This window comes from Aotus nancymaae, unplaced genomic scaffold, assembly GCF_030222135.1.
Source record: "Aotus nancymaae isolate 86718 unplaced genomic scaffold, 86718_ANA_hifiasm-v0.15.2.pri h1tg000033l, whole genome shotgun sequence".
In the NCBI taxonomy this organism is placed as follows: Eukaryota; Metazoa; Chordata; class Mammalia; order Primates; family Aotidae; genus Aotus; species Aotus nancymaae.
In genome coordinates, this window is record NW_026988447.1 from 53,052,493 (window position 1) to 53,067,491 (window position 14,999).

The 14,999-nt window shown below is 41.1% G+C and overlaps 1 protein-coding gene across 11 annotated transcripts in view; it reads right to left on the bottom strand.

Annotated features, from left to right (window-relative positions):
- Positions 1-1,795: 1,795 nt before the first annotated feature.
- ALPK1 (alpha kinase 1) overlaps positions 1,796-14,999 on the bottom strand; it is a 157,271-nt gene continuing 144,067 nt past the window's right edge. For all 11 annotated transcript variants that reach the window (XM_064383990.1, XM_021676391.2, XM_064383989.1 and 8 more), the window contains 5 exons: positions 12,553-14,680; positions 9,488-9,641; positions 6,144-6,306; positions 4,744-4,930; positions 1,796-3,537 (listed from right to left, as the gene is read on the bottom strand). In XM_064383990.1, coding sequence (XP_064240060.1) covers positions 3,338-3,537; positions 4,744-4,930; positions 6,144-6,306; positions 9,488-9,641; positions 12,553-14,680 — 2,832 coding nt within the window. In that variant the 3' untranslated portion in view covers positions 1,796-3,337. The remainder of the gene's footprint in view (positions 3,538-4,743; positions 4,931-6,143; positions 6,307-9,487; positions 9,642-12,552; positions 14,681-14,999) is intronic.

Genomic DNA, 14,999 nt, shown 5'->3' on the forward strand with positions numbered 1-14,999 from the left:
TCATTGAGTTGATCTTCAACCTCTGATATCCTTTCTTCTGCTTGGTCAATTCGGCTGTTGAAATTTGTGCATGCTTCGTGAAGTTCTCTTGTTGTGTTTTTCAGCTCCATCAATTCACTTATATTCCTCTCTAAGTTGTCCATTCTCGTCAGCATTTGGTCAAATCGTTTTTCAAGTTCTTAGTTTCTTTGCATTGGGTTAGAACATGTTCTTTTAGCTTACGGAAGTTTCTTATTACCCACTTTCTGAAGGCTGATTCTGTTATTTCATCCCACTCATTCTCCATCCAGTCTCGTTCCCTTGCTGGTGAGGAGTTGTGCTCCCTTGTAGGAGGAGAGGTGTTCTGGTTTTGGGTCTTTTCATCCTTTTTGTGCTGGTTTCTTCCCATCTTTGTGGATTTATCCACCTGTCGACTTTGTAGTTGTTGACTTTCTGATTGGGTCTCTGAGTGGCCATCCTGTTTGTTGATGATGAAGTTATTTCTGTTTCTTGGTTTTCCTTTTAACTGTCTGGCCTCTCTGCTGTAGGACTGCTGATGTCCACTCCAGGCCCTGCTTGCTTGGGGATCACTTGCAGCAGCTGCCAAACAGTAAAGGTTGCTACCAGTTTCTTCTGCTTTGTCCCTGAAGCAGAAGACATTTGTCCCTACCAAATGTCAATCTGAGCTCTCCTTTATGAGGTGACTCTTTGGATATACGGGGGTCAGGGAGCTGCTTAAGGGAACAGTCTGTTCTTCATAGTAGCTCAAGTGCTCAGCTGTGAGCCCCATTGTTCATTCAGTGCTGCTCGACAGGTAAGTTTAAGTCTGCAGCAGCAGAACTCATAAACCCCTTTTTTTCCCCAGGTGTTCTGTCCCGGGGAGTTAGGGATTTATGAGTTTCTGCTGTGCTGCTGCCTTTTTTTTTTCTTCTTCAGGGCTGCCCTGCCCACAAGGAGGCAGCCTAGTCACTCTCAGCCTGCAGAGGCTTTGCTGAGCTGCTGTGGGCTCCGCCCAGCTGCCCTGTGAACTTCCCTGAAGTCCTGTTTATATGGGTGTAGTTAGAACTGCCTCAGGAACACTAATGGCAGGTTGCCTTGGCAACGGCGGGTTCCCTCGGCAACTGCAGGCTGCCTCAGGAATGGTGGACTGTCTCTGTAGTGGTAGAGTGCCTCCGTAATGGCAGACGCCCCTCCCCCACAGAGCTGGATCGTCCCAGGTTCAGCTGTGCTTGCTGTGAAAGTCTCAACCCAGAGCATTTCCAATTGCTGTTTTTTTGTTTTTGTTTTTGTTTTTGTGGGGGTGGGACCAGCTGGGTTTGATCACCTGGCTTCCTGCTTCAGAGCCTTTTGTTTTTTAGTTGAACAGTCGGCTCTCTACCAGGTGACCTGGTCACCTATTAAATAGGTGCCGGGATCCGTGTGATTTCCCGTGTGGCGACCCACTGTGCCAGCTGAAACCACGGCTCTTAGATTCGTGGCGCTTTTTTGTCCGGGAATCTCCTGGCCTGGCTCCCTGTTTCAGCTCCCCTTACTGGCTAAGAGGGGACACAGTCTCATTTAGTCTGCACTGGGAACCGCTGTGCCAGGGCGCAGGCAAAACAGTCGCCCTGGCGACCCGTGGGGTTCCTCCGCCTGGGAATCTCCTGGTCTGTGGGCAGTAAAAATCCATCTGGAAATGCGGCGTCCACTCACCCTCTGTGCTTTCACTCGGACCTGCAATCCTGAGCTGCTCCTAACTGGCCATCTTGGATCTCTCCTCATAAATTATATTTTAAAAATAAATTATATTTTAAAAATATAATTTTTTACTTAAAAATAAAAGTAAAAAATTATATTGTTTATTTTAAAAAATAAAAGTTAAAAAAAGAATAACATTGGGGTACATTGTTCAGGGGTACATGTGTAGGTTTGTGTTATGGGGGTTTGTTGTGCAGTTTACTTCATCGCCCAGGTTTCAAGCCTAGTACCCATTAGTTATTTTTCCTGATCCTCTCCCTCCTCCCACTCTCCTCCCTTTGATAAGCCCGTGTGTGTTGTTCCCTTTTATGTGTCCACCTGCTCTCATCACTTAGCACCCACCTATAGGTGAGAACAAGTGGTATTATTTTTCTGTTCTTGCATTAATTTGCTAAAATAATGGACTCCAGCTCTATCCATGTCCCAGCAGAGGACATGACCTCATCCTTTATTCTGGTTACACAGTGATATGGTTTGGCTCTGTGTCCCCATCCAGATCTCATCTCGAATTATAATTCCATAATTCCCATGTATCATGGGAGGGACATGGTGGGAGGTAATTGAATTATGTGGACAGGTTCCCCCATGCTGTTCTCGTGATAGTGAGTGAGTTCTCACGAGATCTGATGGTTTTATAAGCATCTGGCATTTCCTCTGCTGGCCCTCATTCTCTCTCCTGCTGCCCTATGAAGAGGTGCCTTCTGCCATGATTGTAAGTTTCCTGAGGTCTCCCCAGCCATGTGGAACTGTGATTCAATTAAACCTCTTTTCTTTTTAAATTACCAAGTCTCGGGTATTTCTTCATACCTGTGTGAGAATGGACTAATACACATAGTGCTCCATGGTATATATATACCACATTTTCTTTATCCAGTCTACCTAAATGACCATCAGTGACAGACTGGATAAAGAAAATTGTACCATTCTTCCATCTTACTTTTTACAGATTTAAATATACTAGAAGAAAATATGGGAGAATTAAAAAGAAAAAAACTCAGTATAAGGAAGATCTAAGTATTATATATAACAAAAAACCACATAAAATAAAAGATTGATGAATTCAACTATGTAAAAAATTCTGCACAGATAAACGTTTTATGCAAAGTCAAATGTCAAAAGACAGAAAAACAAATTGAATTCATATCACAAAGCCTCACATTTTAAAAAATATCTCCCAAATCCAAAAAGATCTCCCAAATCAATAGGAAAAGCCCCAATAATATCAATCTTGATAGATAGTGACAAAAAGCTCCAAAATCTCAATGGCGTAAACAACACATGCCTTTCTCAGCAGTACTTTGCATCCCTCATTGGTGAGTTGGGGCTGTTTTTCAGGTTGCTTTCCTTGCAGGACTTATGCCCAGAAGCAACTGTCTCCTGACACATTCTTGGTAACTGTGGCAGAGGGAAAGAGGCTCTGCAGGATCTTGTGATGCCAATTAAACGCAGGCGTCAAAGTGACACTCATCAATTCCTCTCACAAATCATTGTCTAGAACCTGTGCCATGGCCCTGCCCAAGCCCCAAGGGACCAGACTGTGCCATATTCTGTGTGCATGGAAGGAGAGAACCAGATATTTGAGAGCATCACTAAGGTCTGTCACATTACCAATCCATGCAGTCTATGAATTGCGTGATTTCTCTATCGGAGGTCTAGTCAAAGAAAGACGATGGCAGATTTCATTACATTCCACATGCTGGTTATTAAAGAAGTAAAAAATGCCTCTCTTTCCAAAATTGGTAGTGACATCATTCCGATCAACAGAATGAATCTGGGGATCTGTGAGGTAGATGAGCCCTTTTCCATTACCAGTTACCCAACCTAAAAGAGAAATGAATACACCTGAGTATTAAATTCCCTGGAAATGTCCATCAAGTGTTTACAAAAATACACACACACACGCATGCACGCACGCGCACACACACACACACACACTCTCTCTTAAAGAGATACTTCAAAAACTTGGTCACCCTGTGGTTTATAGTTAGTAACTTCCTGGTAAGGAATTTGGGTTGCATATTCCAGTTATTGGTTTCAGAATAATTAAACATTGGGTAAATATATTTATCAAATATAACATCCCCAAATCACCAATTTTCAAGGTATTAGAAAACAATAAAATACACTTAGAATAATTATCAATATCACAGTATTGAATACTTCTTTCATGATTCAGAAATTTCTTTAGTGCCACATTCATTAATTCATATACTCATCTGTTCATTCAACAAATATTTATTGAGTGCAGACACTCTACAAAACACTGTTTTAGGCACTGGTGGTACTGACTAAACAAACTAGTCAAAAATCTTTGTACTCATTGAGCTAACATTCTTGTGAAGGAAAACAGATCAAAAGTAAAATAAATAACAGAGTGACAAATGCTCTGAAAGTGGAATAGGAAAGGTCTTGGGATGGCCATGGAGCCATTACTATAAATAATTATAATAAATCTTACTTATAATTTATATGAAGTATAAGGTAATTGCTAATAAAAATTCTGATGAATAAAATACCAGACAAACTAAAGCAAAATTAAAATATTAAGGTAGAATTGAAGTCGGATTTAAGTACATAGCTTAAGGATAAAGATTTCTGTTCTATAATGATCCCCGTTATGAGACCCAACATCACACTCTTAATAAGGGTAGTGGGCTGGAGAAAAGGAAAAGTGGAAAGAAGATTTTGACATTTGAAAAAATGCCATGATGAGAAACCTACATCACTCAAATCTAATTGAGTGAAATACAAAAAGCTGTTATAGATATGCTCTGGAATGAAGCCCAACAGAATATAAGCCAGACCCTTTAACTGATTATGTGATATTGTAGATATTTGTAGAGGTTTTGGGCATTTATTTCTTTCAGAAATTATTTGCTATATATAGTAAGATCAATTAAGTTAATTCCAAATAGTAGCCTATACATGAAACAATCTATTAAATAAGGATTAGGGAAGCTAGTTACAAAACTTCACATTTACATATAAGTAATATTAAAAAGAAAAATAATTCCCAGTTTCACATACCTTGTAAATCGACCACAACATCTCTATGATTAGAAAACTCGTAAGAAAAATGGCCATAGGCCAATCCATATTCTGTGGCTTTGTATTCTGTTTTCACCACTTTTGTGTTATTTGACAATTTTACGAATTCTCCCAGTATGTAAGGCTCTACACTGATACATCCCTTTATTGTCTTGTCCTCTAAAATCTGAAAAATAGCAAAAATAGCAATAGGAAACATTACAGCATAATGAATGGTAAAGGCCCCTGTCTTTGGACTTGGGTAAATCTTAGTTTGAACCTAGGCTCTGCCACTTTGCTTCTCTGAGCTTCAATTTTATCAAGGGTAAAGTGGATATAATTTAGGCTTGTTAAAGGGATTATACAAGGAAATGCATGTAAAGTGCTTAACATGGCATGTGGCATGTCATAGAACTTAAATTTATTATTATTCACATTATTAAACTGTTCACTTAAGATTTAGACCATGAGGTGACCTATCCTGGAGGCTAGGTTACCAGGACATGAAGTTAGATCATTCTCTGGGACTCTAGTTTGAAATACCAGCTTGAGTGTTTCTATGCTACTTTGAGTTAAGGTCTGCAAACTGCCTGGCACAGTGAGAGACATAAAGGTATGAAATGGATAACTATTATTGTGATTAGGAAAAGATGGGTCTAAAAATGTCTCTGGCCAATGAAAAAATTATTGCAAGTATGAATGCACTAAGGATCTAATATATTCAGGGTGGCAAGGCATTCTTGATCCAAAGAAGAGAAAACTCAATGAGAATATTTGCCTTTATCTATTGAACCGGATGTTCAGTGAAGAGAAACTGGTCTGCATGGTCCCAGAGGCAGAGCTGCAATCCGTGGAAGTTAGAGAAAGATAGATTAGGACCAAGTCTACGAACTTTCTAACCATTAGGATTATTTGAAAGTGAAAGTGGAACACTTATTTTTTCATACTGAAGGTGTGTAAGCTTTGGCTTAGTAATCACTTGGTTGCAAGGGGTGAGGCTAACAGATGTAAAATGGGATGTCTGCATCACATTGAGGGGATAGTTCGTACTAGATACAATCTTTAGGGTTCTTTCTTGCAAAGCACAGGGGCAATGCATAAGGATAGTTTGCTAAAAATGCCAGCCTGACTATGTGGAATCAGATACTCGGATTAATTGATATTCAAGTGTGACTTGTAAGATCCAAATGATGTGCTCAGGATGCAAAGGTTCATATTTAATCATACTTACTACGTTTCTACCAAGTAGATGAAATCAAATGAAGTGGATGAAGGAGACTGGTAACTGAGTTTGTTGGATTTTACCAGAATGATGGTGGTACACAGGTTGGGCAGAGAAATCTAACCTAATATGTATTTATGGGCCCATTTAAGCAAATTCTTGTTTTCTTTTATCTTACCAGTAATATTGTTGACGGGATGTAGAATATCTGCGTGGGAATGTTTTGTTCATAGAGTCTCTTGTTAAATTCTGTCACATAGTGCTGTGCAGTCATTTGCCGCTCCACATCAGTGAAGTGGTGCCAGAGCCCCTTTTGCTCCTTATAGTCTTTCCCAACATACCTATGAACAAAGAAAATCCACACATCAAAGTGCAAAAGTGATCTTACTTACTACGGGGTAAGAGAGAGCAGATCAAAAGATATATGCAAACGCTTGAAATACCCCTTTCTCTGCCTTAGACGGTGAATATTAATTATTTTGACTTACCTCAAGATTCAAATAATTTTGTGAGAGCTGCTTGAACAATGGAACGCGACTCATGCTAACTGACCCAGAATGATAATGATTATAAAGGAAAAGTGTCGCTTAATGTAGAAGTTCTCTAGACCTCAGGTAAGACAAGGGGGTCGGGATAGTGTACTGGAATGTGCATGGATTCTGGAGTCAAGATCTTCCACTCCCTGCAGTGTGGCCTTATATAGGTCAGCTCATCAATCTGAAGCCTTCTTCTATCCCTTCCTTTTATGATGACTTCATTCTTATAAATACTTATTATCCATCAACACCTATTATGTGCATAACACTGCACTAGTCTTGAGTGACTGGAAGAAAGTGTGAGACATGATTTGTATATTTCAAGAGCTAATAGCACAGTTGGTGTGGGAAGACACAAGGTAGTAAATGGTTACATGCGGAAAGCAGCAAAACAGTGCTGCACTGTACTGTAGTTTCTGCTTGCTATAAGCTGGTGTGAATTTGTGAGTAATTTCACATGTGCCCAGAATGATCACCAAAAATCAAGGGGCATTGCTTGAGTCATAGACCCCAACCAGAGTAAACTCTCTCCAAAAATTTCTGAGTCCCATATAATAATGGAACTTAAGGAGGTTGTGGTTTTGGCCATTCAGACTCCTGAAGACCAGAAAGGAAATATGGCAGTGGAGGCTGCCACATGGCCTCAGAAGGCATTCTGCAGAGGGCAGTTGTTGTAATAGGGATGCTATACCAGTGCTTTAGGTAGTTCTGCTGTGAAGAGACCCCAAGGCCCGCAGAGGGTTTGAACTAATTCAGAATTTTTTTGACTGATGTCAGAGGCGTGCACAAGAGAGTGAACCCTATGAGTGCTGGCTACTGGAACATTTCCTGAACATTCTGCCGGAAGACCTCCAGTCCTAGGTATGGGATCATCAATCTGAGAACGGAGGTCCATATCTTCTCTCATCACATTTTTTTCTGGGATCCTTTTCTTTAGTAAGGATTTGTTCATGATAAACTGCCATTTTCATTTTTTTCTTTTAATCTGCAAATGTCTTTATTTTGCCTTCCTCCATGAAAGAGAGTTGCACTAAGTATATGATGACTTCCATTGTTGCTATGAAGAAACTAGCTATGTGTCAAATTCACATTTCTTTGTAGATAATCTGTCTTTTTTCTTTGAGTGCTTTTAAAATGTTGTGGGTTTTTTTGTCCTTGGTTTTTGAAGTTTGACTGCTGTGCACCTAGAAGTGGATGTCTGACTGCCTGCCTTCTTCCCTTCCTGCTTCCTCCCAGCTTCTTTCCTCCTTTCCCTCTGTCCTTAGGATTCATTGTGATTTCTGCATTTAAAGATTAGTGTATTTTGGCAATTCTGAAAAATTACCAGAAAGTATCTATTGAAATATTGCTTTTACTCTCTTGCTGCTATTTTCTTCTGATCAGAAATATGTTGAACCCTCTCACGCTATTCTCCATGCCTCTTATTCTCAATGTATTTCTCATCTCAGGTCCTCTTATGACGTACTCTGCTGTATTAGGGCTGTCATCACAAACTGCCACAAACTGGGTGGCTTAAACAACAGAAATGGATTTTCTCACAGTTCTGAAGCCTACTACTCCAAGTTCAAAGTCCCAGAGGGGCCATCGCCCCTCTGAAGGCTCTAAGGAAGAATCTGTTTCAGGCCTTTCTCCCAGCTTCTGGCAGTTCTTTTCCAGGAGGCAATATAACTACAGACTTCACATGGCATTCTCTCTGTGTCTGTGTCTATCTTCAAATTTCCTCTTTTTATAAGGATATTAGTCATATTGAATCAGTGGCCCAGCCTCCTCCAGTATGACTTCATCTTAACTTCACCAATTGCATCTGCAATCTCTCTATTTCCAGATAAGACTGTAGTCTGAAGTACTGAGAACTTAAATATATGAGTTTTGGGAGACACAATTTAACCCTCAGCACCTGCCCCTACTGCTTAGACACTGACTTTGGGCAGTTCCTTATCATCTCTGTGATGACTCAGTTCCCACATCTGTAAAGTGAGGATAATAGCAGTATCTACCTCAGAGGGTTTTGTAAAGATTAACTGATTAACATATAAATCACTTAAAATAGGGCCTGGCTCATGTTTACCATAATAAAATAATATCAATAATCTTTTCGAGAAATACATTTCCACTGCTTACAGAGTCACCCAATTTCTCTGTTTCTATTTATTTCTTACACTATTTGGATTCGAGCAAATAACAAGACCAACTTTAAATGAAAAGTCATGGCTTATAGGTCTTTTAAAATATACAAATGTTATGAAAATATGTCTTAAACCCAATGAAGACCACCTGTGGTACTAATTTTTCAGGTGAGTTTTTGTTTAAAAATTTTATTAAAACTGAGGCCAAATCAAAAACTTTCCAGGTATTGACTTCACTGGGGTGGGACTATTTAAAGATATCCTTTCCGTTGGGGAAGCAGCCACTCCAGAGTCCCTGCTTTGTATGAGTGGCATCTGAACTCATTCCCTTCCAGTTGTAGCTTTTGCCACTGGCTGCACCCTCACTCCACCCCTGCCTCAAACTCCCATGCAGGATCATGAAAGGGTTCAGCAATCACTTATATCCCTGACAGGCTTCTTGCCCGGCCTCAGGATTTTCCCGCCTTTTTTTTCAGGTTCACCTATTTACTTAAAAGTGTGCTTTTCATAATTTAACTACCATTTTTGCCGGCATTCTTAGTGAATATTTAAGGCTCTCTGGCCTGCCATGTGGCCAGGAACTTTATTTTTCTTATTGGTACGGAATGGCCAATAATGTTTCCCTGATGGGTTTGAGATCCTGTAGCTAAAAAGCCAGCAAAATAGCTGCTAGAACGTGGGTCCTCAATACATGGTAACTGTTATTAATTAGTTAATAATGAAAAGGAAGAGGAGTAGAAATCTGAAAACATACTTTGGCCAAGTTTTTCAGCCCCTACAAAGTCTCATGAGTGATTACTTAACAGAAGGGCAAGGTTAGCTCATCTTACATTGGTTATAGAAACGTTTTTAAATATTACCTCCCCAGAATTTCTTCTTGATGAAGATGATGAACCCAAAAAGCATTTCTTTGTCTGCCTTTTTTCTTCACAGTCAAGTAGTCCCCCAAATAGACAGCAGTTTCCTGGGCTGTCCACAGTTCAGATTTTTTGGAATATTTTAACAAAAGAGCAGCTGGAGAAAAAAGATGAAAATGAATCTTATTTTCAAAAGGACATTACAATTCATGATTAAAGTCGAAGTGACACAGGTCCTAAACCAGCTCACCTGAAATCTTCACTTCCTTTATACATTTTCTCTAATTTTCATCTCTTCTATAACAACTACAGTATTAAAAAGTTAGTGAGAAATAATAAAACGGTAACACTTCATAAATTACAATGAGGAATAGCCTTTGAGTCACAAAATCCCTTATTTATGATGAAAAGGGATTAAGATAAGCATGAAGATTCTATATGAAAGAAGTGGAAAATAATAAAGGAATTTTAAAATCAGAAAACTGCAGAGACCATTTTGGGACAAGCGACACATGCTTGCAACTTACTATTATTACCTGGGGATCCCAAATAATAGAGGTTACTACTGGTGCCAGATCACATAAATAGAAATAAACTAGATAATTTTGCCTAATAGGCTCCTGGCAGCTCCGGGAATCCTAGCATTCATTATATATTCAAGTGCACCCTAATTTTCTCTTCATTGATTTAAGTTGAGAAAGTTTGGAAATTATTTGAGAAAATGTAGCTACGGTACAAATATGCAAACTCAACTGAAAAAGGAAAAGCTAAGAGGAAAAGATAGGGACAGTCTCCCCCTTAAAGAAAGGAAGAACAGTATTAAGTAAGAAAGCATCTCTTCAGGAGAAAGACCAACATGAATCCTAAGGAAGGAGTGCAACACTTTGAAGTTAAAAGGAAGTAAACAAAGACCTGTGTCTAGATTGTGATAATAGATAAATGAATGGGACACGTGGGAGAGAAAATACTTAAAGCGAGATAAACTCACAGTTCTGGAAAGGGGATGACTATGGGTTGGGTGAGATGGTGACGGGGGTTGAGTGACTCAGTTAGAGAAGCTGGATGGAAATGGAAGGTCAGTTGTCTGTCCACACACAGGACAGATGATGAATTGAGAGAAGAAAAGAGGAAGTGAATCATTGTTCTGTTTCTGCCATTTTGGGCCTTGCTTCCTCCACTGTATGTTTTCATCCATAAATTAGCAAATAATAACAAATAACAAGAAAGGAGTTACTTCATTGTAATAAATGTGGTTCCAAAATTGCAGAATCTCACAGTAAGTAACAAAACCCTATTACTGGACATTTTTGCTTTTTTTTGGTGACAATGTGATGTATATTTTAGTCTGACTTCCAAGTGGCAAAACACTGGAATAGTTTGAAGCAGAAGCTCTCAACAGTGGCTTTAAGCAGAATCACCAGAGAGCTCATAAGAAATAGCGATCCCTGGGTCCACACACCAGACCCATTCGATGGAAATCTCGGGTGAGGCAGTGGAAGTTCTTAAAAGGTCCTTAGAAGATTCTCATGTGGTGCCAGGGTTGAGCACTACTACTCAGTAGCCAGTGCTTAGCAATCCATGCAGTTTGCTTCTTCTGTGATGTGCTTTGCAATCATTTTTTAATCATTCAAATTATTTTTCTGTATAGTAGGAGGGCATTTTGATGTGATTCCTGGGCTAAGAGAAGAATCTCCTTCTGTCTTCCTCCCAGCTTCTCTACCGTTTTTAAGCTGTGTTAGATACATTGACTATGAGGAGGCTCCAGCCCCAGCTTCCTGCTTTCGGCAGTGACATTGGGCTGTTCCTTAAGCAAGAAGTAGCTGCTGATTGCAACAGTAGGGGTACTGTAGTCTGAAAGTTTTTAATCCCCCCTAAATTCACATGTTGAAGTTTTAATCCACAAGCTGATGGTGTCAGGAGCTGGAGCCTTTGGGAGGTGATTAGGTCATAAGGGGAAGATTCCTCATAAATGGGACGCCCTCATAAAAGAGACCCCAGAGAGACCCTTCTCCCTTCCACTATGTGAGGACCGAGAGAAAAGGTGCTGTCAATGAGAAAGCTGTACCTTCATCCTGGACTTCCAGGGTCCAGAATTATGAGGAATAAATTTCTGTTGTTCATATGCTACCCAGTTGATGGCATTTTGTTATAGCATCATGAATGCAAGACATTTGGCCAACCAACTGGCTGGCAAGAAACCACTTAGGTAGACAGGTATAAAAAGTCTCTGCCCAATAGAAAGATGATATTTAATTAGGTCCCCATAGAATTCTAACGGGGAAAGATAGAGAAAAATCAGTTGAGTGGTAAAGAGACTCAAAGGGGAAGATAGATGCTGAACAGGTAATATGGTATCCAGCCTGTTAAAATCAGCTGGTTGGTTGGTAATAAGAATCAATGGAGAGGATAGATGCTGAGTAAATGAGATGGCCTCCAGAACTGTTTTAAACCCTTAGCAATGTCTGTGCCCGAGTCCTCCCGTCTACCTCTCTGCCTCATGTGTCCTTAGTGCAAATCTCCAGTATGCGAGGGAGCCTGAGCAAGCCTCTTTACTTTGCAATCATTAAGGTCCATCAAACAGAGTGAGGGAGACCCCTGAAGTATACATTTCTCTGTGAACTCACAAAGCATACCAGTACCGGGGATCTATCTTCCATGAGTTTTCTGTTCTTCTTCTTCTTTTTTTTTTTTTTTTTTTTTTGAGACAGAGTTTCACTCTTGTTGCCCAGGCTGGAGTGCAATGGTGTGATCTCGTCTCACTGCAACCTCCATCTCCTGAGTTCAAGCGATTCTCCTGCCTCAGCCTCCTGAGTAGCTGGGACTACAGACACCCACCACCATGCCCAGATAATTTTTTGTATTTTTAGTAGAGACAGGGTTTCACCATGTTGGCCAGGCTGGTCTTGAACTCCTGATCTCAGTGATCCACCCACCTCAGCCTCCCAAAGTGCTGGGATTACAGGTATAAGCCACTGCATCCGGCCCTTTCATGAGATTTAAGTGTTCTACATATCACAGTCTTCAGAAGGTCCCCCCCAAGGAGGTCTTACTGAAAAGGGTGTACTTACTATGTGCTCGGTGGAGTTGACTGGGCTTAAAAACCCCCGTATTCTCTAGTCTCTGAAACAGCCAGTCATGCCTCACTCCTGCCAACAGCTTTTCAAAGTCATCAGGTTGCAAGGTGCGAGCCTCAAGGATTTCTTGCCTTGTCTTTCCTGGCAATGAAACCCAAGAACTCCCACTGGAACTCAGATAGGACCATGGGCTGTCCCCCTCAGAAGAACCACTGGAAAATGCAGGTGATTTCAGCCACCACGCCAAGGATGAGCTGGAGTTCTGGCTGAAGTTTAGCACGTTTCCAGGCTCATTTCCTTCCTCTGTGGTAGTGCAGTCCTCGCTGAGGGCAGGGAAGAGGATGTTACTGCTTACAGAGGAACTGGGGGTCTCAGCCACCTGACCAGGCGGCTGTCTCAGAGTGCACAGTCTATAAGAGCCATGCCCATTTGTACAAGGAACATCCGTGCTGTCGAGCAGTTGCCCCTCCTCATCCACCATGGAGGCATCAGGGTCGATGCCCTGCTCTGCGACTGAGCCACCACTTTTACTGGAGTCAGGATTTTGAACAGGCCAATTAGGGGAGGAAGAGCTATACGCCAGCACGGAATTGTTTCCCAGAGAATTGTGCATGGCTCTGTGAAAGTCTAATGGTGCATCTTCTGTGCTTTCTGCTGTCTCTCCTTCTGGGTCAACCCAGGAGGAACTAGCTTTAAATGGGGGGTCTGTGCCTCTTTCACTGATTTCTTCTCCCTTTTCTTCCCCATGGCTGTCTTTGGCATCACAGTTGGTTTCTGGAAACTCATCAATTATTTCAAAGGCTTCTTCTTGGACTGAAGGATGTGTGCCCATATACTTGGGCCTACCAGAATCAGAAGACCAAGAAGCAGAACCATATGATGGTCTAGAATGAGCTGAAGTATTTCTGGGTCCCATATTTCTGACTTCCTGGATACCTTTTGGAGCTCTTTCTAAAATCCCTGGACCAGAGGCCAAAAAAGTACCTGGGGTATTATGAGGAGGAAATGGTGTCAAGGGCATCTGTTTGTGGAGCCGATTTTGAGAAGGCTCCAAATTGTCATCTTTGGGTTCCTGAAGAGAGAGACCACGAAGCTCTGAACACAATGAATGTGCAGCTCTGCCTTCCCTGTCATTCTCTAGCTCCTCAGACAAGGCAGTAGAACACTGAGTGTCCACCAGATGTTCTTTGCTAGGCTCTTTTCCAGCTGACTTGTCATCAACATAATTCACTTCCTCCCAGCTTGCAGAGGAACTAAACCCTGATAAGTTGCTCCAAGCACTGGAGCTCTGGCTGCTACTCAGAGACTTGTTGGAAACAGCTCCCTCGCCGTTGCTGCAGTCCGAAGGCTCAGTCTCAGTGTCCACATCTTGATCCAAGGAGACTCGAAATGCATCAGAATGGGTCCAGTTTCTCCTTCCTCCCCTTCTGAATTCCCTCTGAACATTCTTCGCCATTAGGGAGGAAGATGTTCCTGTGTCTTTTTGATAGCGTGGCTTTTCTTGAGTAGTACTCACAGTGTCTAGGTTTTTTGTTTCTGTTTTTAGAGCTGTGATACAGACTCCTGTTTTTGCATCTTTCTGTTCATTTTTGTTGTTTCCACAATCACTTTCAAATACTTCACACACCAAAGTATGGTGCTGTGAATAGGTTTTAAGGATTGTTTGGAAATCCACTTTCCCGTGCAAGATAAGTTTATCCAACCTGCACTTGAAACTCTCTGGAACATAAGATCTGTCATCTAAATTTGAGAAGCTTTGAACTTGTAAATGTTCCTTCACCTGGGCAATCACAGACATAATTTCTTGTGACAGAGCTTCTCTGTCCTGACTTCTGGAGGAAGTGCTGAAATTGTACAGCTTCCTCATTGCTTCCTTACAGAGCTGACTTGCTGCATGGACCATTCCTGTCTCCCCATGGAGTCTTCTGTGCACTGTGGTGAGACCAAAAGCAGCTTTGACAAAGCTGTGAAGCTCCTGTTTTCCAGTAACAGGCTCATCATCTCTCTTGGTGAGGAGGCCAATCTCAAAGGCCTCTTTGGCTTCACACAGATACAAGTTTTTCATTCCTGGAGGACAGTCATTGGAACTACTATATGACAACAAGCACGTGCCACGGATGTTCTGGGGAAAGTACCAAATACCAAATCAGATATTGAATTGAAAATTGGAAGTGAATCAGGACAAACTTTTCGTTTCTGGAGGACAGTCATTTGAAATATAGAAAAATGAACACACGCCACAGATATTCTAAGGAAAACCCATAGGCAAGCCTTGAGTTAAGGACCTAAGGCCTTTTTGCTGAATCAGAAGGTACCTGGATGAAAGCAATTGGCTGGCATAAAGGAGTAAGATATTAGCTTCAATTACCATCCTGTTGTATCCCTGATACATTTTGATTAAAGAAGATAGGCTTGTTGTTGCTGCTGTTGTTAGTTTTAAC